Source organism: Agelaius tricolor, unplaced genomic scaffold (assembly GCF_023055355.1).
Source record: "Agelaius tricolor isolate 1412-34295 unplaced genomic scaffold, bAgeTri1.0.p SCAF_3, whole genome shotgun sequence".
Taxonomy (NCBI): domain Eukaryota; kingdom Metazoa; phylum Chordata; class Aves; order Passeriformes; family Icteridae; genus Agelaius; species Agelaius tricolor.
In genome coordinates this window covers 54,981,639-55,005,313 of record NW_027269263.1, presented here as the reverse complement: position 1 = coordinate 55,005,313, position 23,675 = coordinate 54,981,639, and the positions used below count along the sequence as shown (strand labels likewise).

Sequence of the window (23,675 nt, the reverse complement as noted above, 5' to 3'; positions counted from 1 at the left end):
GGTGTGCTGGAGAAGCAGCCTGAATGAAGTGCTGTGCAAATACACCTCTAGGAGTTCTGGTGCCTCATCTCGTTTAGATTGGCTCAGATGTCTCTGGCCTGTGTTGTATTCTGCACATCCTAATTTGTTTTCAGCTGATACTGCTCTGTCTTTAACTATGGTCTTTTTAGTTGAGTCAGGTGGAGTTAAGCTGTACTCTGTACCCTTCAGCATTTTGCTGATAGTGCATCACCACATGGACTTGTTCCTTTGGTGCTTTGCCATCAGTTCATGGCATGCTGTACAGATGCCTGCTCCCTGGCACACTGGATCTATCTGTCTGTGGACTTGCCGTTATCAAGTTCATGATGGTCCTTTTCAATGTGTTTATTTCCAAAGTTCACCACTTATCTGGCAGAGGAGAAAAAGGTCTTTGATAGATAAGCACTAACAAAAAACATAACACAACACACTTCGTACTCTGTGCAATAGTTTGCATACTATATTGATATAGATATGGTTTAAAGATTTCCTGCTGCTTTGTATCTTATTTTTCCTCTATTGAGATTAATCTGTTCCAGACAGCTTACCTCAGTTCTGCTGTTTGTTAGAAACTGTGGCCTGGCATCTGAGAGGGCTGTCAGGCTCTCTCCTTGGCCAGGGCACAGCTTCTTCTGTTTCATCTTTTTGTCATTCCTATAGAAATTATTGTACTTATTCTTCCTGGTTGATTCTTGCCTCATCGAGAACAGAAAAGTTCTTGCCTTCCTGCCCTGTAGGTTGGTGGAAGCTTTGCCTGCCAGGATCTCTGAGAAACCTCTCAATTTCCACTGAAGGCTCACTCAGAGCTGCAAAGTTTGAATGTTTATTATTAGGTCTATGTGCTGACTGCTCACAAGTAATGGCAGTACCTCGACACTGTGTTCAAAATTCACCAACACTGATAGGCAGAGGTGGGACATGGTTTTGTGGATTAACTGCTACTCCCCCTCAGGCCATGCCTGGTGTCTTCTCTACTGCCCAGACACAAGACTCAGCTGATTAAAGCATAGTTTTCAGGTATTTTCTGTTATTAAGGAAAGTGTTGCATAAATTCCAGACTGAAGTATATCGTCAACTTGCTGCATTGGGGCTTACCTTAGGTTTAAAATGTATTTGCATAAATCCAGCATTTAAGGGCTACTGCTAAACTGATCTTTGTGAAGGACTTCAGCATTCTCCAGGGTTTTGATCCCTCAGTGCCTTCAGACTGGGGTGTGTCTGGAGCAAGTTGTGGCTGTGGGAGATACCAAGAGGACCAAATGTAGGTGAGGAATTGGGATGTGTTGATACATACTCAACTTCTACTCCAGTCATCTGTCCATGTGCCTGACTGTTTATGAAACTTCATTTAAAAGCTAGGAAAAATAAGCTTTGAACTTTTTAAAAGTACATAGTTAGGTTAAGCTTGACAAGCATTTTATAATTACAAAACCATTAACAGATTGTAAGAACTGAATACATGGCTGGTTTTTATGGGAGCTATCCTGCAAAACAATGACAGTCTATTTAATCTGTGTTAGTTACATTTTGCTGATACAAGCAGCTCATGGAATCATAGCATGCCTTGGGTTAAAAGGGGCCTTGAAGACCATCCAGTTCCAACCCCCTGCCATGGGCAGGGACACCTTCCACTAGACTAGGTTGTGCAAAGGCCTGTCAGGCCTGGCCTTGAGTATTTAGAGGAATGGGGTGTCCACAACTTCTTGTGCCTTCAAAATTTAGTTTTGATAGCAGTGCCAAGGGAAGAAATTCACCTAGAGGTTAACTGAGAACTCAGTGTAGCTTAGCAGTGGTACAGACAGAGTTGCATGTTAGGGAGTAATATGGTGGTTACATTTACATGACCTAGTTTCTGCACTAAGCTCCCATTACTCTGTCCAGCTTGAGCAGTTACCTCCAGCCTAATGCACCTGCCCTGAAACTGTGCAACCAAGGATCTGTGACAGATGAACAGAATGGCAACTGTTTACTGTTTCAATAATATTTTACCTAGGAGCATCATAAAGCACGCTTCAGATGCCTTATGCATATCAAGTAATGAGAATCAATTTGGTTACATAACAATGGGAAGCACTGGGAAACATAAACTATGAAATCTGCCTGACATAAAAAGTGGGATATGAAAACACTAAAAGGATGCTGGCTTTTTGTAAGGGAAGGACAGCTGAGAGCTCTAATAACAACTGGTATCGACTTCCCTAGGAATAAATCCTTTCTTCTCCTTCCTACTTTAGTTTTCAATCAGAAACTCCATTATGGTGCCCTCTGCTTTTAAAAATCCAGGTAGGAGACATAGCCAACAGCTCCTTCTTGAAGCGAAGGTAATAATTCTTTCCATGCCCCTTAGGCTTTGCCATTTCCCTGCCCCTGTGTCTTGGGCTCCGAAACTCCAGAACTGTAACCCAGCTCCAAGGTCATTCAGCCTTCTCCCAGCTTCTCCATGGTCTGCTCACTCTGACACATTTCTTAGGTTCTAGTTCTGTGTTTGACTGCCTGCAGGCTAAACCTGTTTGCCCAAGACCATGTCCAGATGGCTTTTGAATATCTCCAAGGATGGAGATCCCCAGCCTGTCTTGCTTCAGTGCATGATCACCCTCACAGTGAAAAATTGTTTCTAGATGCTCCTTTGACATCTCCTGTTTCAGTTTGTGCCCATTAGCTCTGATCCTGTCACTTAACACCAGCGAGAAGAGCCCAGCTCTGTCCTCTTTGCACCTTCCCTTCAGGTATTTAAGTTGATAAGATTCCCATGAGACTTCTCCCTGGTCTGTTTCCTCACAGGAGAGATGCTCCAGTCCCATCACCAGTTCTGTGGTTCTTGACTCCCATCAGCTGCCAGGAGCCCAGCACTGTGCAGCATCAGGCAGACCTCTGCTCACAGCACAGCATATGCTACCCTTGGGCCCATCTGTGCTAAGGTTCTTTGGCACTAAGGTCTTGAGCACTCTGGTAGGATTTTCTTAGGAGTAAACAATGCCATTTGTCACTTCCACTGTCAGACCAAAGGATGTTACCATGAGAACATGCTGCTTCACTTCAAGATAAAGACAAGGACAAGCCAGTGGTGTAATTGCTGGTGCCAGGGGGGAGCTGCTTGCAGGCTCCTCTGTGAAGATTAGCTGAAAAGTTTATCTTGCAGCCAGGAGTGCAGTGCAGCACAGGCCTGAAGGCCAAGCTGTATGTGCAGCACAACCCAGCACAGTGCAGCACAGTGTAGCACAGGCCCATGGCCACTCAAGGCAGCTGTTCCACAGATCACCAACTCCACAGTGCACAGCAGCTCCAGCTGGACTCACTGCAGCTGCTTGGCCTGTGTCCTAGGACCAGTTCACTAGAGGACACCATGTTTGCAAAGAGGGCCAGGGGTAACTAACTCAGACTTACATCAGTAACTTCTAGGTTAGATGAGTCTTCTCTGCTGACAATGCAGAGTAGTCCTCACAACACCAGGTTTTCACTTCATTGTTCTTTAGTCATTAATTATGTCATGGTTTCATGGGATAATGTAGCAGGTGGGATTTTTTTCTTCAGTTCATCATGTGTGCACCTACATAGCTTGGCTGGGAATGTGGCTTTCCCAAGAGGGAAGACTTTTCCAGGCTTGGTTATTTGCCTAATATCTTGCATTAATTATACCCTATCAATCTCAGTTTCTGCTTATTACTACAGCTCCCTTGAAGAGCCACGTCACATATCAATAATGCTTATAAAATGTCTATAATAATGTTCCATGTATCCATATACATGGTGTGTCTCTATTCTGTCTTGTTCTGTCCTGTGTAATGCAGTGTTTCACAGCAGATAAGAGAAGGAAGTCAGAGTAGTGTGTGGCTTCTCACTTGTTGGCAGGTGTTCCACTTGTGTATTGATATCACAGTGCATGGAAGAAGTTATACAATGGGCAACTAAGCACTGTAGAGACCCAGAGCAAAACCAGCCTTTGCTCTAGAGGCTTTGCTGTCTGCACTTCCTCTTCACTGTGAAAAAAGGTGTCACTTCTCATCTACAAAATTGTGAATAGTTTGGGATCATTCTAGAAGGGGGAAACTGCCTTGCTCATTGTGTTACACTGCTGTGATAGAACTCAAACACCTCTTAGGCTGGAGTATGCCTGGTGGGACTGACAGGCTAGAACCTTGTCCAGAACAGCTCATTGTTCTTCAATTCATTGATCTTCATGATCATCCATCCAGAGAAATCCTTTTATCATCAGTACTGCCAGAGGTAATTTAAGAAAAGGAGAATATTTCCTCTTCACTTGATTGATTCCTTGCAGGTGGTATTATTATTTCAGAATGCATTAGCTGCTAAAATTTTGTAGAAATTGTTCATGGTTTGATTTTAATTATATGTATGTTTTGTGTGTTCTCTGCCTATCACAATATACAGACTGAACTGAATAATTCTGTGAATTGCTCACCTTAAACATTTTTTGCCATCTGACCAGTTCTAGTAATATTCTGTCTATTTTCTAGGTAATAGTAAAAAATCATGAGATGAGATGATATCTGAATATGAATAGCACTTTGCTCCTAGATTGTTTTCTTGTAGAAATGTGCACAGCTTTGTTGCAAAAAAAAAAAAAAAGCCACAGAGTGATTAATGTGATTTTTTTTTCAGCCTTTGATATCAGATTCTAATTATATGCATTGAGAATTCAGCCTTTCATACTGTGCATTTCATTTCCTGTTAGCTATATTCCTTGGCATTATGGTCTTTAGCTCTGGTAGGGTTTTCCGATAGGTAACTGATCTATCTGAAATATTTAGAGGATGTTTGTGGCCAGTTCTGTATGAGGGGAGAGCAAAGTTCAGGGTAGGGTAGTTTAAAGACAGATAAATTATTTATGTATTTAGAACAGTTACTGAAACTTTAGCTGGCCCTAAAATCCCTTGAACTAGACACAGTTTAATAAACAAACAGCCTGTTGTGGTTTTGAAATTTTGATAAGTATTATTTATTATTTTTTAACTCTTTGATGATAGCACCTTCTATTCAAGAGCAGTGGATACAACACTACTCAAAAAGAACTTAATTCATGTTCATTCAAGACCTTTTATTTTCTCAAATTTGTAGTGGTGGTGCCATCATTTTTTTCTGTTTATTTTATTAATGTCATTGAAGAGTCAAGAATTCAGTTATTTTAATTAGTAGAGGCTTTTGTTTCTTGTTGATCACTCTTGATCAAGGTTTGCTGTTGGTGAAAACTGGAATTTTTACTATTAATCTAAACCAAGAGCATTGCAATAACTGGAGTTTTGCTGAGGTAATTCCAGACAAAGTATAGCAGCTCGTAAAATTATGATGTTGGCAAGCAAGATGATAGAAAATTCAAATATGGGGGGATCCCCCAGATGTTTGAGCTTTTGGAAAATGGTCCATAATATCTCTGTAGTAGGTAAAGGGAGCCACCTAGAGTTAACCTATAGGAATCTCTATGTATAAATATATGTCTGACCTTGGCCACTTCCTGCAGCTTAGGTGGCAAATGGAGAGCTAAATGTTAAACCCATGAATCTCTCCTGAGAGCAAGCACCTAAATAAGATTAGAACCTCCTTTAAATGTTTTTACAATGCTACTGAAGGGTTAGGATTGTTACTGGATTTTATCTTAGAGAGCATTAGAGAAAAAAAAAAGACTGGAACTAAAGTCTTCCTCCTTCCAGTTGAGGACTCTGACTGCTGTAGTATATAATTAGGTTCTTTCCAGTAACTCTGTCTTTGGACACATGATTCCTGTCTCTTAACAGTAGTTTCCTTGTAAGCCATTTTTATTTTCTGCTAGTTAGTAATTGATGGGGTTTGTTACTCCACTGCAAGCTGGGCTTTTCTGTAATTTTTACAAACTAGGTGGGGAGAGGCATGCTTGGTAGTACCTGTGTGTTTAGCTGTGAGGCCAGAAGGAAAATGCAGCTGTGCCAGGAAGCAGTGCTGGTCACCCAGTGAACAGCATGGCACCCAGTGTCCTGTCACAGTGCATGGCACCCAGAGTCCTGTCACAGGGCATGGCACCCAGGGTCCTGTCACAGTGCATGGCACCCAGGTCCTGTCACAGGGCATGGCACCCAGGTCCTGTCACAGGGCATGGCACCCAGGTCCTGTCACAGGGCATGGCACCCAGGGTCCTGTCACAGTGCATGGCACCCAGAGTTCTGTCACAGGGCATGGCACCCAGGTCCTGTCACAGGGCATGGCACCCAGGGTCCTGTCACAGGGCATGGCACCCAGGGTCCTGTCACAGGGCATGGCACCCAAGTCCTGTCACAGGGCATGGCACCCAGGTCCTGTCACAGGGCATGGCACCCAGGGTCCTGTCACAGTGCATGGCACCCAGGTCCTGTCACAGTGCATGGCACCCAGAGTTCTGTCACAGGGCATGGCACCCAGGGTCCTGTCACAGGGCATGGCACCCAGGTCCTGTCACAGGGCATGGCACCCAAGTCCTGTCACAGGGCATGGCACCCAGGTCCTGTCACAGGGCATGGCACCCAGGGTCCTGTCACAGGGCATGGCACCCAAGTCCTGTCACAGGGCATGGCACCCAGGTCCTGTCACAGGGCATGGCACCCAGGGTCCTGTCACAGTGCATGGCACCCAGGTCCTGTCACAGGGCATGGCACCCAGGGTCCTGTCACAGTGCATGGCACCCAGAGTCCTGTCACAGGGCATGGCACCCAGGGTCCTGTCACAGGGCATGGCACCCAGGTCCTGGCACAGTGTGTTTGAGCATCACTTTCCCTGTTTTGCCATAGGTTAAATCTCAGAGCTCCTGGTCATTACAGGGTCATACTTTGCAAGAGTGAGGTATTAAACCCCAGGCAATTATATGATAGGTAACTCTGTCCTCCTTGCCCTTACCTGCAGCTTCACCTAAATTACACAGCTTTACCCACTGATTTAAACCTTTCTAAGCCTAGGTGGAGTTGCTCTTCTGTCCCAGAGGTGGCAGCAGTCTGGAGCAAGTGAAGTGATTTCCACACATGCAAGAAGTCAAGCCCTTTGGGATTTTAGATGGAGAGCATTGTGAATATGTAACAGCTCATTACTTCATGAAGTTACTTAATGTTTAGAGTTGAGATTTTGCAATATCACAATTAATGTAAGTGGTTCACTGCACTTGGTGCTAGTGTTCATGCAGCGGCCCAGACCAGTGCTATTGCCACAATAAGCAGAGAGTAGAACAATGAGCAAAGAGGAGCAAGCAGTGCTTGTATTTGACTTGTGGTTCTGGTTTTGCTCCATCTGGGTGCTTGCCACAACATAGAGCTGACCAAATATTTGCAAAGAGTTCAGATCCCCTGCCCTTCCCATCCTCACCCAGTTGGTGGTAAAAGTAGTTTAACCACAGGCGGGTACAGACAGTTCACCCTGGATGTTTGCAGCACTCAACCAATGCAGCTGATGCCAGCTTGCATGTGAATTTTAGTTTATATGGCAGCTTTAGTTCTCTAATCCTTCATTTGTTGCACTGTGAGTTCCTTCACATTACTCTGTAGTGTATTTTAGAGACTCTCAGATTAACAATGGATAGATCCACCCTTCTGCAGACACCTCCAAGGGAAGGGAAGAAATCTGCTGAGGTGTTACACATCTCTGCCAGGCAAAGCCTCAGCATGGCTGAGACCTTCCCACCACGTGGGGCCAGAGCTTTTTAGGGAAGAAAGCTGACTGCTTTTTAACACACTGTGAAGTTGTTGGAAGCATTTCTTGGTGGCAAGAGCAAGCTGCCTGGAAGCCTCCTCGTTGCTGGCCCAGTTTTGACTGCTCCTCTCTATCATCACCCCCTGGCACTACAGCTTTAATAAGACTAGTATTGTTTTAGCAGATGAGCCCAGAGGGAGTTGTGGAACACTTGGCACAGAAAGCAGGACAGAGTCTGGAGCCTGACTGTTCTTTGGCTCTGACTTTCCCTTTCAAACTCCAAATCCCACAGACTGTTCCTGTGGTGTTTCCAGTTTCCAAGAGCTATCAGCAGTGTCTGTGAGACAGGATGAATATTTGTCCTTCACAAGAAGTCCTTAGACCAGCAAAGGAAATGGTCAAGATGTGTCTTAGGTGGCCTTTGCTGTCTTACCCTGAATGGCCTGCTATCATTTAGAGAGCTGTGAAATTGTTCTTTCAGTTTTCTTCTTTTGAGACTAGGAGGATTTTGGGGTCCTGGGCTGTACCAGAGGCTGGTACAGCTCATGACATTGTGGCAATTGGCCATAGCCATTCCCCAACCATGGTTGGGAACTCTGGCTTCAAATTGGAGACAGCTTGTTTGAGTAAGACAGATGGTATTACCTGGTCTGGAAATATGGTGATTAAGAAGCTGCTTCACATACAGCACAGCCTCTTACTTGGCAAAGGGAGGCTGGTGCTGGGAGGTTTAAGGTGACCAGCCCCTTTAATGTGTGCTACTTTGCAATTCAGAGGTGGTACACTGGCTTCTAGATCTAGCTAAGTTATGCCCAATTCAAATTCTGCACTCCAGAATAATAGAGAAAGAAGGGTTTCAGTGCAGACAATGTTTTCAGTGCTCTGTTGTCTGACTTGTGTGTCTCCTGCTGCACCATGGAAATCTTTACCAGTTTGAGCTACAATGTTTTTGTTACAACTTGATTTTAACATGTGCGTTTAAATCAATTTCTAATCTCTTAAGAGTCCCAAACCTTGAATACAGGATAGCTTTGCTGATTCCAAGTGAAAGCATTCAGAATGGGTTCTGAAGTGGATATTTATTCTGCCTAATCTATCATTGTTTCCATGCTAACACTACCCTTGTTGTTACCTTTGTTGTGTAATCAATTGTTATGGAAACAATACATTGTCCCTAAGGTAAGTTTAGAAAAATGTTCACCCACCATTCACCCAGTGGATAAATCCAGTTTTAGCAGCATAGTGTTTAAAGCCTTATACCTTGTTCAGAGAGCATCAGCAAGATGTGTTCACCTGAAGCCATCCTCAGATTACCAGTTTCCCTGTGTTGTTCCTCAGGCCCTACATGTCCATTGGAACACTACGGGATCAAGTCATCTATCCAGACTCGGTGGAAGACATGCATGAGAAAGGCTACCAAGATCAAGATCTGGAGTCTATTCTGCATATGGTTCATCTGTACCACATAGTTCAAAGAGAAGGAGGTAAATTGCATATTTTTGTTAAAAACTTGACAAATTCCATTCCTTGCATGTGTGTCTTAGTGTGACTGACCTTTACTAACTGAACTGGCAAAACTGGGTTCAGACCTTTGTGGTTGTGGGAGCTACACAGACACAGGGTTGTTGTTCCTGAGGCTAACTGAGGGAGAAGAGCTGAGTGCTCCTCCCCTTCCCAGTAAATCCATGCCCAAGCTGAAGATCCTCACTATCTTGTGAGGGCCAGTCTTTTCCTGGTACTGTGGGATCACTTACCTTCCTTGATTTTCATAAAAACTGCCTTAAAACATTGTAATGTCACTGACTACATCATCTTGAAAGCATGTGAATGAGAGATTCAGATCTGCTTTCACCTCCCTAATTTGTGGGATCAGCAGAACTATGTGCCTTGAAAAGGGGTGTCTGAGACCACCCCACCAGAGTGAGCAAATTAAAAATAACCAAGTAACACTGGCTGGCAGGGCTGGCAGTAGAATGTTGCCATCTACTGCTTGCTGTTTCAGTTGCCATGTGTTCTCAGCGTTGTTTGTTCTCAGCGTTGGGACAGTGTGTATAGATATACTGGCACTATAAATGTCAAGATGCTAAAGGCTTCTTTTGTATCTAAGGAACTGTAGCATTTCAAGGCTTTTTTTCCCCCAAGCACAGCAATAATTTTTATCCTTTTGTTCCTATCAGACACTAATCTTTAATTTCAATTTCCTCCCCATCATTATGCTTTTCAAACAGACATAGGACAAAGTTGGTAACATTTAGAGAGAAGAAAAAGGATCTTCAGATCCCTTTAAAGGGGTGTGCTGAATGTACCCTGCCTTTCTCTGCCAGCTGTCAGTGCTGGTTTTGATCAGGTACTTTGCCTTGTGTGTGCTTGGTGAGTCTCAGGATTGTTCTGACAACACAGAGTAGTGCTTCAATCACTGGGAATCTCAAGACAGTGTCTAAATTCCCATTCCTGGGTGGCAGCCTGTTGTTCTGTAAAGAGGCAGAAGCTGTTTTTTTTTTCTAAAGTATGTGTAGATACTTCAGTCTTTTCTGCACATTTTAGAGTGGGAAGCAGTGATCCCACTTACAACAGCAATTTTATACCTAAAGATACTTCTCCACCATGGGTTAATGCTTCTTTGTTAAGAATGTAATAATGACTGTTGCAATTGAAAATAAGAATCTGCCATTATTCTGATTCATGTTATTATTCAAATCTGATCTTGTAACACAAGAAAAAGTAGGCAGAGCTAAGCTCAGTGACTGGAACAATTGCAGAGAAGGCCTCTCCTTCCTACACTAACACTACAACTATTCCTGTTAGTATTCCTGAGTCACTTATTTCACTGAGATGCTCAGATTGCAGAAGAACAAGCAGGAATGTTGGATGGGCAGCTGGAGAAGGAGGAGCAGTTAAATTGTCAGTGGTAAGAAGTCACTGTGGAATGTGTGCATTCACTGTGTGCTGGTACTTGTGGTTGGACTGCACAACATGTGACCCTCGGCAGCCAAAGCCACCCCCCAGCAGTCTGTGAGTGCACATGGTTGTGGTTTCTGACCCTGCAGCTGGAGTGTGTAACTGCTGATGGGGCAGTCACTGTGCCCCATGTCCAAGATGGCTACAGTCACTGAAAGCCCAGGTTGGATCAGCCTTGTCTGCTCTCTGTGCCAGTGAAAGTATTTATTGCTGACCCTGTTCTTGCTCTTCTGCCTGTCTGACTGCACATGCACAGCACACAATCTATTAGCAAAGGCTTGAGGACACTGTTAATGTTCACTGGTGCTGTACTGAAGCTCAGGATAAGGGCACACTGTGCAGAAGTTTGCACAAACAAATACTGGGAGAAAACGTGTCTTAGGTGCTTTGTGATCTAAAGCGACAGAAGTGGGCAAAGCTGGAAAACAGGGAGAGAGATTAGCACATAGCAGGAAGTTTTCAGGTCCATAATATACTTACCTGTTCCCTTTTCTTCTTGGGCATTTACAGGAGACAAGTGCCAAGGTAGGAGCAGAGAGGAAATCTGTGACATATGATTTGACACCTTACATGGATTTCATATGCTTAGATATTTTTTAAAGCTGCCCTGATCTGGGATAAAGACTCATGTTCTGGGTTCTCTTTGAACCAGCAAGACAGAAATACTTGCTGAAAGTGAGCAGTTAAAAGTTTTTGTTTATACATAGACTAATATTTTTCACTCCAATTTTTATTTTACTCTTTTGTTTAAAATAATATTTTTAAACTAAAAATATTTTTATTAAAAATGGAACATTTTTCTTTCTGAAATAATGAAAAATCTCATATAAACCTCTTGTGCTTTAACTGATCACAAATGTCATGTGTGTATAATCTGGTATTTTGCAGTTTTGTGTTTTGCTCCTTGTGGGCAGTTATGAAAAAGCCAGGTGAAGCCAGAGATGGAGAAGTTTGACTCAAATTATTTGTTCTGGCATGATGTTACTGTTTTTAGCTGAATTACTTCCACATTGCAACAGTACAAGGATCAGTGCATTCCAAGTATTGTGTCTGATGATGTTTCTGTTTCTGCCAATGACAGAAATTCCTCTCTTTTTCTAGCATTAAGGTTTGACCCAGTGTCTTGGTTTCAAAAGACAGGTGTCTGCTAAGGAAGGCAGGAGCCTCCCCCGAAATGGAAACTGTAAACCCCCTCCCTCCAAATTGCTATAAATTTTTAATTAAGGGGATTTCAGGCAAAAAATATGGGAGCAAGAATAACAGTTATTTATTAGGGAAGAAAATAAAAAGATAAAATAACCCATGCAGTAAGCCAAAACAACACTGACAGAGTCAGAACACAACCTGACACCCTGTGGGTCAGGGTGTTGGTAGCAGTCCAGTTGGAATTGTGGCTGCAGTCCTCCTGGAGTGTCAGGTGTGGTTCTGCTGGAGCAGGGATCCTGTAGAAAGGGTGGAGTCTTCCTCTGAAGATCCAGTGGAAGAGGCAGCTGACACAAATCCAGAGACACAAATCCCTGCAGTGTTCCTCTGAAAATCCAGTGGAGAAGCTGTGCTGGTGTTCCAGAACCTTGAGATTATATCCAGGTAGGAATGCTTGGCTCCTACCTCTAGGTGGAACATCTCACAATGGTATGCTGTAGTTCTTATCAGTCATGCAGTGACATTCAGTAGCCTGTTATCAGCAAATGTCTACCTGGAGGGAGGATTGGTTGTGGAAGAGATAAGGAGAACTGCCCACTTAACAGAAGACAACTGCCATACAAATGGAATACATCTTGCCTTGCAATCTGGGACACCCAGTTAGAAGGAAGTAAAATAGCCCAATTTGGCATTTAGCTTCTGTGTTACCCTCATGAAACATTTTTTAGTTGGCATCAACAGAATACACCAAATGCACCAAAACAACAATCCCCCTCCCCAGCACCGCTGTTCTGGATGCTCCTGAGCCCAAGCCCTTGAAGAACCCAGTGCAGTGGCTGTTGGCAGTACCCCCCTTGCTGCTGGAGGCAGACCTCCCTTTCCACACTAATGTTTTTCTCACCACCTGGTCATTTGAATGCTGTTTTGTTAGTTACCTTTTTATTATCTGTAAGGTGCCCCCATCAACACCTGTAAAGTTGTTAGCTCTACAATAATAGCTCTGGAGCCATAATTTCATACAAAATGAAAGTTGTATTCAGCGTGTGTGGTGAAAAAGCATGTCCAGAAATGGGGGCTAAAAGCATGCAGGCATGCAAATATGCAGTACCTACACATAAAGTAGTTCTTCTGACCTGCTTTGAAAATCTGTGAATATTTAACAAGTGTCAGTGGAGAGGCAGCCCTGGGCTGCTGACAGCCTGTCACAGCAGAGGAGCCATGAGGCCGTGAGCTGTGCCGTGCATGCGTGACTGGGCCTGTCCGGTTGGGGCTGATGACATTACTGAGCAAGTTCAACCTGTTTATGGTTTCTCAGCACCCCAGATTATAATTATTCCTCATTATTTTGTGCATTTGTCATATCTTTGGGTGTTGTCCATGGAGCTTTTGTGCTAGGCCGTGGATAAACAGATGGACAAGCCCATTTCCTCTCTCTGAGATTATTTCACCTGATCTCTTTAGCCCTGGATTTGCTTTTGTTACTGGTACCAGCAGGAACTCTGGAGAGCTCTGCCAGCTTTTCCAGTGGCTCTGAAATCCAGAGACACAAATCCCTGCAGTGTCCTACTGAGCTGGGGCTCATGGAATCCATGGTCTCTTTGTTCCTTGCTCAGCTCCGGGTTGGCCTTGCATATATATCCTGCACAGCACTGGGCTCTCTTTACATACACAGTGAAAAGGCTTCCAGCCCAAAAGCTCAGCAGGGGTGGACTCTCTGGCTGTGATCTGCTGTGTTAGCCTTTCTTCTGTCCTTCAGTCCATGTCTGATAAGGTGCTTTGGAATGTAGATCTGAAAAAGGAACTTGTAAGCTTATCTTTTCATGGCAGCTGAATGCTCACTCTTGCATGAAAATGCAAGGATTCACAAGGATGAAGGATGCAGAGAACTGTGGATCCCAGAAGTAACCCATTTGGGTTTTGCCAGATACAGCTTGCATTTTCCTTCAGAAAACTGAGATTAAAGGAATTATAAAAGAAGCCATGCAAGAAAATGAAATGCTGCTATCCTGAGGCTATCACTAGTTTTTGCAGGCAGCTGTATGTATTTCTGTTGCTGTTACTGTGCCCCAGCACATTTAACATGCTCTTTGTCTTACTGGCTGCAAAAGCCATAACCAGAAGGTGGGCTAGGAATTTGGACTCTGAAAGCCAGGATTGTGCTTGCACTTACTGAGAGGTTTGTGCTGCTTTCATGGGCGAGCCATTTCATTTCTTCATTTCTGAAGTGGATGTAGTTATGGGTGACCTAAGCCACTGACTTGGCTGTTATTTCCAGAATACTTAAGTACCTTCACTGACCTGTGCCATGTCAGCAGGAAGAAACAGGAGACAAGTAGGTGCACTATTGTTCACAGACAGGGGGGCCTCAGTTTAGCGTGAGTTACTCTGCTTAAGTGTTCAGATGAAATTATTTAGACATTAGAAAAGAGTTTTTTAAAGGGATAATATAAAATTGCACACTTCCTTATCTGTTGTTTGAGGCATTCCATGTGGAAAATAGGAGAGTTCAGGGAGGGTGCCAGGCAGGAGGAGACAAGATGCACATGTCATACTCAGTTAGAATGTAAGTCGAAGTAACCACAGAGATGACCATTGTATCCTGGTAAATGAAGGTTAAATCTTACACCTTTAGAGTAAATAATAGAATTATTCTGCTGACAAGAGGATGCTTCTTTTTGAACTTCATTCTCTTTTTTGTCTTTTAATAAGCCTTTATAAACCAGCTGATCAGGAAGAAACTGTATGAGCACAGGCACTGCTCCCCCAGGCACATGTGCACACATGCACACCCACCCACACCCCAGCTCAGATCCAGGTCCTGAAGCTTGTCTGTATTCTCAGCTTAAAAATAACAGAACATAAGCAGCACCTTGAACGTTGTCTTTAGAAGCATAGTTGTTTCTATGGCTTTTGTGAAGAACCATTCCCATCCCTTGCCAGAACCCTTTGCCAAAAGAGAGTGCTCCAGGTGTTTTGCAGTGCTTTTTGGAAGCTCAGGGTGTTGGTGGAAGAGCACTCCAGCTCTCTGTGAGGTCCCAGCACTGGGACTGCTCAGCAATAGCAGCCTGTGTGTATCTGTTCCCTTTACCAGAGAGCATACAAATGGTGATTCAGTTAATCACTACACAGTTCCAGCTTTGCTGGGAGCCTGCTGAGAAAGCACTTTATGTGCTCCTGGGAGGGTACCCACTGGCATCCTTAAACAAGAATGGAAGGAAAACGGGGGAAAATTATAGGATCACTAAAGGTGATGTATTTCTTGCATATGCCTGTTTTTGAATCTAACTTTATAAATATTTCTATAAAAATCGTTACATTATATATTCTAATTTCAAGAGCAAAATCTTGAAATGTAGTCTCTGTCATTATCAGTTACTGGTTTTGGTCACACAGCCCCCCCTCAGATGTTTCACTGATGTTTTGTTCAGTCCTGCCAAGCCCTGGTATAGCACCAAGCACAGGCAGAGCAGTACCAAGCCTCCTGCACCTTCACAAGCCCCATTGTCTCATATTTGTTCAGGTATCAGAAATAACACAGCCCACTCCCCTTGCTTTACCCTATTTTGTCTTTTCTGGCAAATATTTATTTTAAGTTTGGCAGTGGCAGAAAGGGGGGTTTGACTGTGTTATTAACTTTTTAGTTACAGTATTTCTGGGGCTGATCTGAAGAAATGTTCTCTTCCTCTCAGCCCCGCTTCAGCTGCTTGCCTCATGAATAGATGATCTGTTGAGAAAAATGTCTTATCAGATTTTTTTGCTACATCCACACTGTTCTTTTTGAAAACTCATCTATTTTGCTACTCTATCCATCTGGATTGTTTGAATGAAAACTTATTTTCAGTAAGTTTTTTTTTGCTACTCTATCCATCTGAATTGTTTGAATGAAAACTTATTTTCAGTAAGTTTTCAGTAAGTTTTTTTTTTCTGTAGGAGGAATTAATCATGCCCAAGTACTCACAGAACAGTAGTCTGCTGTAAGATCACAGTTAAAATGCTTCATGCTTCCGTTGCATGTACCTGAAAGTGATAAAGAAATAAATCAGTTAGAGACCATGCAGAATATTAAATAAGGATACCCCATGTTATAGCAGTGGTGGGTTATTTTTAAATACAAGGTACTAGGAAATTTTTGTAGAAGATTCTCCTGCCTGATTGCACTTTTCCTGCCTGTCTGTGCTCATGGATACATCCCTGTGTCTGCAGTTGTGTTTCTGTTGGGTTTGCTCACAGTTTTCTTTGCCTACAGTAGTGAGTGCAGTCTGACACTGCTCTTTATTTTTTACACTTTATTTGTTTTACTTTGCTTTTAAATTTCCACTCATACCTTTCAAGAAAAAACAGAGAATTGTTCCATGAAACGAGTATGACAGAATAAAATTACTAGTTATATACAAGTCAAAGAGTTTTTTTCAAAGAGGTGGTAAGTAAAGTTTTTTGAAAATATCTATATGACCAAAAAGTCTAAATTCCACTTTCAAATTTGTCATGATATAAGGGACATTTTTCCAGTTGATTGCCAGTGGATAGGCATTGAGGTATTTCAGATTATGTGATTCAGTAGCCTGAGCTGTCTCTTCTGCAGTTGAAATGCTCTTTATGATTCTGGTTACAGATTGCAGAAGTGCTGCAATTGAAGCTGCATTTCTTTCATAAACTTATATTGTCCTGACTCATTTTGTTTGCATTTTTTTTAAAGGCTGGGATGCTATCATGGATTGGAAAGATGTCTTATCAGGAGGAGAAAAACAAAGGATGGGCATGGCCCGGATGTTTTACCACAAGTAAGTGTTATGGTTCATTCCTTAAGAAGCATTTGAAAATGAGAAGGAGCTTTGCAGATCCTGTTACAGTTTGAGCAGTGGTAGACTATAATCTGCATGCAATATGCAGCATTGTCTAGCATAGGACCTGCTTAAATCTTGTTTATTCATTCAAGCTCTGTCTTTGGTTTGGATAATGCTTCTTAAGCTTTGCTTTTGGCATCATAGCATTACCTTTTTCAGATATTTCCTTCTGTAAGGCACAAGCATCTTCCCTCCTACAAATGTTCCCAAAGTGTGATGGACTGTTGCAAGAAGCTCTTGGAGTTTGAAGGCCAAGCTCCTTAACCTTTTTTGATTTTGGGGACTGCAACCACATAAAGGCAGCCCAGTCCTTACATAGCAGTGGATAGGAAGCTTCAAGTTGGCTTTAGCTACTGCATGACTTGATAAGTACAAAATAATACTAGGTCAGACTAGGACACAGAAGTTAGATCACTGTGTACTCAAATGGGACAGGAAATAAACCCCATTTTTCCTGGAAGTTGTCTTTTCACCTGAATAATGCATGGAAACTTCATGTTGTTTCTAGCCAGCTTCCAGCTGTAAATAAGAGACAGCTGTCTGGCAAAAATAGCTCTCTACTTCCTGTTGTTCTTTCAATTAAACCTTGTACATGGGAGTACTGTCCAAAACCTAGAAGAATAATATTCTTTATCTACTTTTAAAAGGCCAAAATATGCATTGCTGGATGAATGTACGAGTGCTGTAAGCATTGATGTTGAAGGAAAGATATTCCAAGCTGCAAAAGCTGCTGGGATATCCCTGCTTTCCATAACACACAGACCTTCTCTTTGGTAAGTACATTCAGGGCTTTATCATGGTCCTTGCTTTCAGCTCTCTTGACAAGCAGTGGATTGGTTTTTATTCTTTGTACTGGGGCAGTTGTTTAGTCAATATCTACTACAGATTCTAAGATAAGTTAAGTTGTCTACAACAGTAGTGATGTAAATTAATTTAACATGGATTTTTTTCATTCTCTGAAAGGTATTTATTCATGCCTCTTATTTTCTTATTTTTCTAATGTGTTTCAGTTACTAATATGCAGATGTCTAAGAGGTAATTAATTAGGCTATGCCACAGCCACAGCAGGTATCACCAGATTATTCTGTAAAGGTGACTAGATATATGAGGTGTCCTGGGGGAGTTTACCAGTGCAGGGAGAAGATGGGAAACATGGCAGGTGGTTAAACTATTCTTCATTCTTCCATAGGAATACTATGCCTGACTAATTAATTTTGTCCTCTATCTGCAGCGTTTGGCTTCTTGATTTTTTGGGAATTTGGTGGTGGAAAAATAGAAGGATGGGTTAAGTATTTGATATCACAAAGGATAATATGCAAAAAAGTGGTGAATATTAGTCTGGAGATGAGTCTTTTTTCAGTCCCTTGTCATAAGCCATTGAGTGTATTAAAACTCTCACATTCCCTGGATGAGATTTACAGTCAGTGTTTTATGATGCATTTTACCTCCTATAATTTATAGTGATAAATTACACAGTCATACCGGCAGCTCTGAGGGAACTCTGTGCCCTTCCTCTGGCACCTCCTGAAAAATGTTTTGTCAGGTCCTGACAAACTCCACATGTACACCTTTGAATATTTTCAATGCACACACCCTGATACTCACTGAAAGATCTGTTACTCCTATACAGACTTTTTTATTTTGGCCCCTTGCAAACTAAACCATGTTTTAGGAATAAAGTTACCTTTAGCCAACCTTACAAGACACAGGGGAACAAACTAAGGTGTAATTTGAACAATTTGAGTTTTATCAGTAGGATCAGGTGTATCATGCCTGCCTCACTGTATTTGCTGCTAAGGAGGTCAGACATCTATCAGAAAGGGAGGTAAATAAAAAAAAACTGGGACTAGAATCCCTGAGGGAGAAATGAACCTTGTCTGATGCTGCTGTTGTTGCTCCTGGGGAAAAAGGCATCTGATAAAGTTGTAGTGAAGGCAACTGTAGCCACAATGTTTCTAAGAAGGAGGCAGTAAGAGGGACAGCAGGTGATGAGTGGGCCTTCCACGGCCCTGCTGCCCACTCCTGCCAGCATCCCTGCAGGTGAGGGGCTCAGAGCCTGGGCTGCAGAGGCAATGATTGCCCCTGCTGGGAGCTCACACCAGTGTTGCTGCTTCCAGCTGGCACCCGCTGAATTTCACTATTGGCCTGGGGCAGTCCTGGTGACAGGCTTGATATACCCAAATCCCTTATGAAAGAGTGTCCTGGGATCATGAGTCATTGAAAAAAAAAGTCTTACCCAGTGATCCAGAGCTGGACAGCTCAAATTCCTTAGAGGCACCTTTGAAAAGAGACACATACATCCAAATTTGCATGCAAGAAGGAAGCATCTGTTCCCTGAGCCATTACTAATGTTTCAATTTCTGCTGCAGGAAGTACCACACTCACTTGCTGCAGTTTGATGGACAAGGTGGCTGGCGTTTCGAGCAGCTGGACACCGCTATCCGTTTGTCACTGAGTGAGGAAAAACAGAGACTGGAATCCCAGCTTGCAGGAATTCCTAAAATGCAGCAGAGACTCAATGAACTGTGTAAAATCCTGGGAGAAGATTCAGTGCTTAAAACAATGGACAAAGAAGAATAAATAATTTATGGTTTATGTTTTTAAAAGTATTTTTTTAGTTAAAAGCATTACAAATTCAGCCATTATCCTTGCATGCATTGTGACAGAGGCTTAGAGCATAGCAAAACACAGCCAGCAGAAAATAATGCTCTGAACGCTATGTAAGACTTCAGTGTTTTAGTATTAGGGAGGTAAGTGGTTGAACTGTGAAAAGAAAATAAGCAAGTGCACAGAGTATGAGATTAGTCATTAAAGCTTATGTTAATTCCTAGTGAAAGCCCAATTCACTGCAAGAAACGACCAACACTCTTAGGTTTTATAGGTGAATTTTGGCCTGAGCCTTGGCCTGCAGAATGTGCTCTTGTACCAGTCACTGTGTGCGTATGACGTGCCTGCTACGCAGAGCAGCCGGGCATGACACTCAGGCATGGAGCACAGCAGGGGCAGTACCTGGGTGAGCATGCAGATGCATGCAAAAATCTCATTTGGGTATAAGAAACATTCTCTCAGCCCATGTAAAACAAGATTTCTGTTCTACTGCTGAATAGTATACATGCCTTTACCTGCATTTCCATAGGAAATAATGTAATAGGCTGACCAGAAGACAACTGTCTGAGCAAGCCACTGCCCTCGTGACAGAGAAGCAGGGACAGAGCTAAACATGTAATATACTTGTGCTTTATGCCATTACACATAGCTTCAGAGGCTCTTTGCCCTTCATGATACATCAATTCCTTCAGGGGATTATTTATGTCCCTCACTCAGTAACCTCTGGTGGTGTGGATGGAGCACAGGGCCTGGCATCAAGTGACTTAGTTTTGGCTTGACTAAATCATTCATCTTCTCTATGGGTCCAATCCAGCTGGCATCTATGTCTGACCCAGTTCTTCCATTGGCATAATCACAGTATAGACACTGTTTGTTCCATGAGACACTTTGTGGTGGGAAGCACTGTACGAGAAGGAAATGGCAGTTTCTAACAATATGCTGAATTCTCAGGCATGGCTATCCTGCCAAATGAAATGCTCAGCACTTAAAAAGGTCTGTGAAAAGTTAGAGCATTTGGTAACCACTAATGAATACACCTGCCATATTTTGGTGGAGTGACTGAACATTGCCCTCCCTGTGAGCAAATGCACTGGTTAACAGCCTTGCTTTCAGATGCACTCACTGATTGTCCCATCAGCTTTTCAGTTCAGGTCCCCAGTCAGTCAGAAGGTGCTTTAACAGAACTGCCTGAGACCCTGAGACAGTGCTGGCCTGAGTGCCTTGCTGAATGCAAAAGCTGGAAAATTAGAAATAAAGATGTGAATGTATTTAGGAGGTCCTGTTCTCTCTGAGTGCAAAGTGCATGGCAAAGGGGCAGCTCAGGAGTGAAGATCAGGAGGGCAAAGAAGCTTTGCAGATGGGCAAATGAGCCTTAGCTGAGATGTAGCAATCCTGAAGTTTGTTGTTTGTTTTTTTTCCGTAGAAATGTGTGATTCCTTGGAAGATTTCTGTCTGTTGTTCGTAGTCTGAGAGAGGCAGTGCATAAACTGCTAAGAGCTGTTTGGAGAGGAGAAATATTTTAGGGGCATTTGCTGAGCTGGAAATGTTTGAGCACCTTAACGTTAATATAACCTGTTTCTTTTTTTCTGATTGCATCAGGAAAAAGAGGAAGGTGAATTGCCTCCATCTGCCAAATCCCAGTCCAGTGCACTAACCATTAGCCCATATTCCTTCTCAGTGTGCTCAGCTCACTGCTTGGTGTGGCATTTGCACCAGAAAATGGAGCAAGTCTGCTCCCTCCAGTGTCTGTAGCTTGAATGTAACCCTGTCATTTACCCTGGTGACAACAGTTGGTTCCTTTCATTAGTTTTTTTTCTGTAGAGCCCCCTGAGACATCTCATTGATATAGAAAAGAATGCTCATAGGAACCTTTGAAAGGGCTGAAAAATTAAGGTTCAAGATAATAAGATGTTGTGTCGTAAAGCACAGATGGAGGTCACTGGTGGGGTGCCTGACAAGTGTATGCATTTTAATTTGCAAATGTCTGTGCTTGTCCCTCTCCCTGAAGGTGAGCTTTCCCCTTTCTCATCTTCAAAGCAAAATTCATAACTGCTAAGGAAAAAAAGAAGTCAGCCAAGAATCTGTTCTCAGTGAGCATAACCGAGATGACTGATGAGTGTAAAAGCTTGCAGGTTTCTGATTGATGTTTCTCTAAGATGAGATGAATCAGGGCACACCATGCACATCCCCTTGTCCCAGCTGCAGAGCATCCTGCTAGCACAAGGCAGCCCCAAAGCCACTTTCCACAAGCCTTTCCCAAGCCAGGACCTGAGGTGGAGGAAGGGGCATTGCTGTACCCCACCTCTCCATTAAGCACTTTAACATGTGGCTGGGAACTAAACCAGGGTTACCCACTCCCTGAATGAGTGGGATACTGAAAGATGCTGAAGAACTGGCCCAGTTTGGCACAGCTCCACATATCCCACCAAAGCTCTGCCCCTGTGTTTGACTTGCTGGGAGCCATTAAAGGCAGCACCTGAAATCTGCTGTATGCCTTACAGAGATCAAAGCTGGATATCCCTCATGGCACAAAACAAATCTCTTCTGAGGAAACCATGCTTAGTAGAAGAAAGTTTGTTTACTGTTTTTTTTTAATGAGATTATGCATAAAACATACAAAATTTATATATGTTACTGAAATTTTGACGTTATGAATTTTAATGTTATGAAATTTTGATGAAAACTGAAATCAGACCTGGATCAATCTAGTAGTATTTTCTTTGAAGTTCAACATTTATTTCTTGGTAATAGACAACCATTCCCTTTGAGCTGTATGGTGTAAACTACTCCAGCATCTCACTCAGCTATTTATGTTCCTGTAGGCATGGCAAGAACATTAGAGGCCGCTCTGAGAAGAAACACTTCTCTAAACAGGAGCTTCCTGAGTGATACCTAGCTGGTTTTAGAAGGAATTTCTCTACTAGGGCCTCGTTATATTTCAAGTTAGTTTTGTGGCAGGAAGAGGAGCTGCCCTGCAGGTATTTTCTGCAAACTTTCTGTGTTGTTCCAAGGGCTAGTTGAGATTGGAGTCTCCATTTCTGTTTCTGGAGAGTTTTACAGGGCATAGTCCAGCTCATTTTGTGCTGCTTTGGGCCATAGCAGAGGTGCATGCTCCCTGCTCAGGAATGGCTCATGGAGAACTTTTCTGGAGCCAGGGCATGGGGAGCACCTGGCCCTGGCCATGCAAGAGGGTCAGAGTGGAACAGGATACCTTGGTGGAAGCTTTCTTGTGGTGCAATGAGAGCTACTTATGAATGTTCATTCCCTTTTTGGTGTTGAGGAGCTGTGGCTCCCCAGGAGGCTGAGGATGTGACTTTTTGGCCTCCTTTCTGCCTGTCATACCTATCTGGAGCTAGCCAGACCCTGTCACGGTGTCTGTGCATTCAAGGCTGGATTCTGCCCAGTACTGAGCACACCCAGCCCTGTGAGCACCCCCTCACTCCCCTGGGCTCAGGGCACACTGGATTGCCTGGGGCTGTTTGCACCTAGAAGTCTGCATAGGTGATGGGCAGAATTCATACCTGCTTCAGGCAGGTAGCATCTGTACAACAAAAATATGAGTTCTTCACTTCAGTGTGTTCAGATAATGCAGAGTGTTTTTGCAAGAATGTTCAGAATGAAAGGACACGACTTTTGTGCGTGGGATTTCACTATTTTAACCTGGGAGGACTTTGGTTTTTTACTTAGTTTTGGGGTCAGACTCATTCCTGGTTTGGACTTGGAAGTCCTCCTTCTGCAGGGACAGAAAACCCCGCATACGTTTAAAGGAATTTTTCAAAAGCAGTGGCATTTGTATTTGAGTAGGGAATGAAGGACTGGGTATTAAATGGGATATTTTAGAGAAAATAATATCTTAAAGCAAATGAACACATCTACAGTCCACTCAAACTTATGAATGGTGATAATGCATGTCAAAGTCAAATTTCTGAGCCAATCATATAAAGAAATCCCCCTACTGAGCTGTTCATGAAGCTTAGGAGAACTGAACTGTTAATCAAATGTGTCTTTGTTTTGTTTATGTTTGATATTAATGCCTTTTAAGAGCAGACAATTTATAAAGCAATAAAATATGCTTTACAGTTGTAATTTATTCCAATCTGAAATAAAACATGTTGCATTTACTTTCAGTTTACAGTGTTCCTGATGAGTCATTCATAAAGCAGTCAGGACCTGCCTGCATGTGCTCTGGGAGTCCTTTCCCAACCCTTGTTTCTGTGATGGAGCAGGAAAGCTGGGGTGGATGCTGTGCATTTTCAAGTTAAAACAAGTATTTCATTCCTAGGTCAGGCTGGCATCAAAGGCTGCTGTGAGGTTTCTCCTTTTTTGTGCCACCCACTTCGGTGTGAGCCTCATTGATGACAGGAAGGTGACAAGAGCTGCCACCCCTTGCTGGGGCTTTTACACCAAGCAGCAAGCCAGAGGACCGTGTCAGCAGTGCAGCATCAGCAGCAGCATCGCTCC

General features: G+C 43.0%; 1 protein-coding gene across 1 annotated transcript in view; it reads left to right on the top strand.

Annotated features, from left to right (window-relative positions):
• The window catches only part of ABCD2 (ATP binding cassette subfamily D member 2), a 44,214-nt gene extending 20,873 nt beyond the window's left edge, over positions 1–23,341 (top strand). The window contains exons 7-10 of the mRNA XM_071423887.1: positions 9,001–9,146; positions 16,460–16,544; positions 17,255–17,380; positions 18,977–23,341. Coding sequence (XP_071279988.1) covers positions 9,001–9,146; positions 16,460–16,544; positions 17,255–17,380; positions 18,977–19,187 — 568 coding nt within the window. The 3' untranslated portion in view covers positions 19,188–23,341. The remainder of the gene's footprint in view (positions 1–9,000; positions 9,147–16,459; positions 16,545–17,254; positions 17,381–18,976) is intronic.
• The last annotated feature ends 334 nt before the right edge of the window (positions 23,342–23,675 follow it).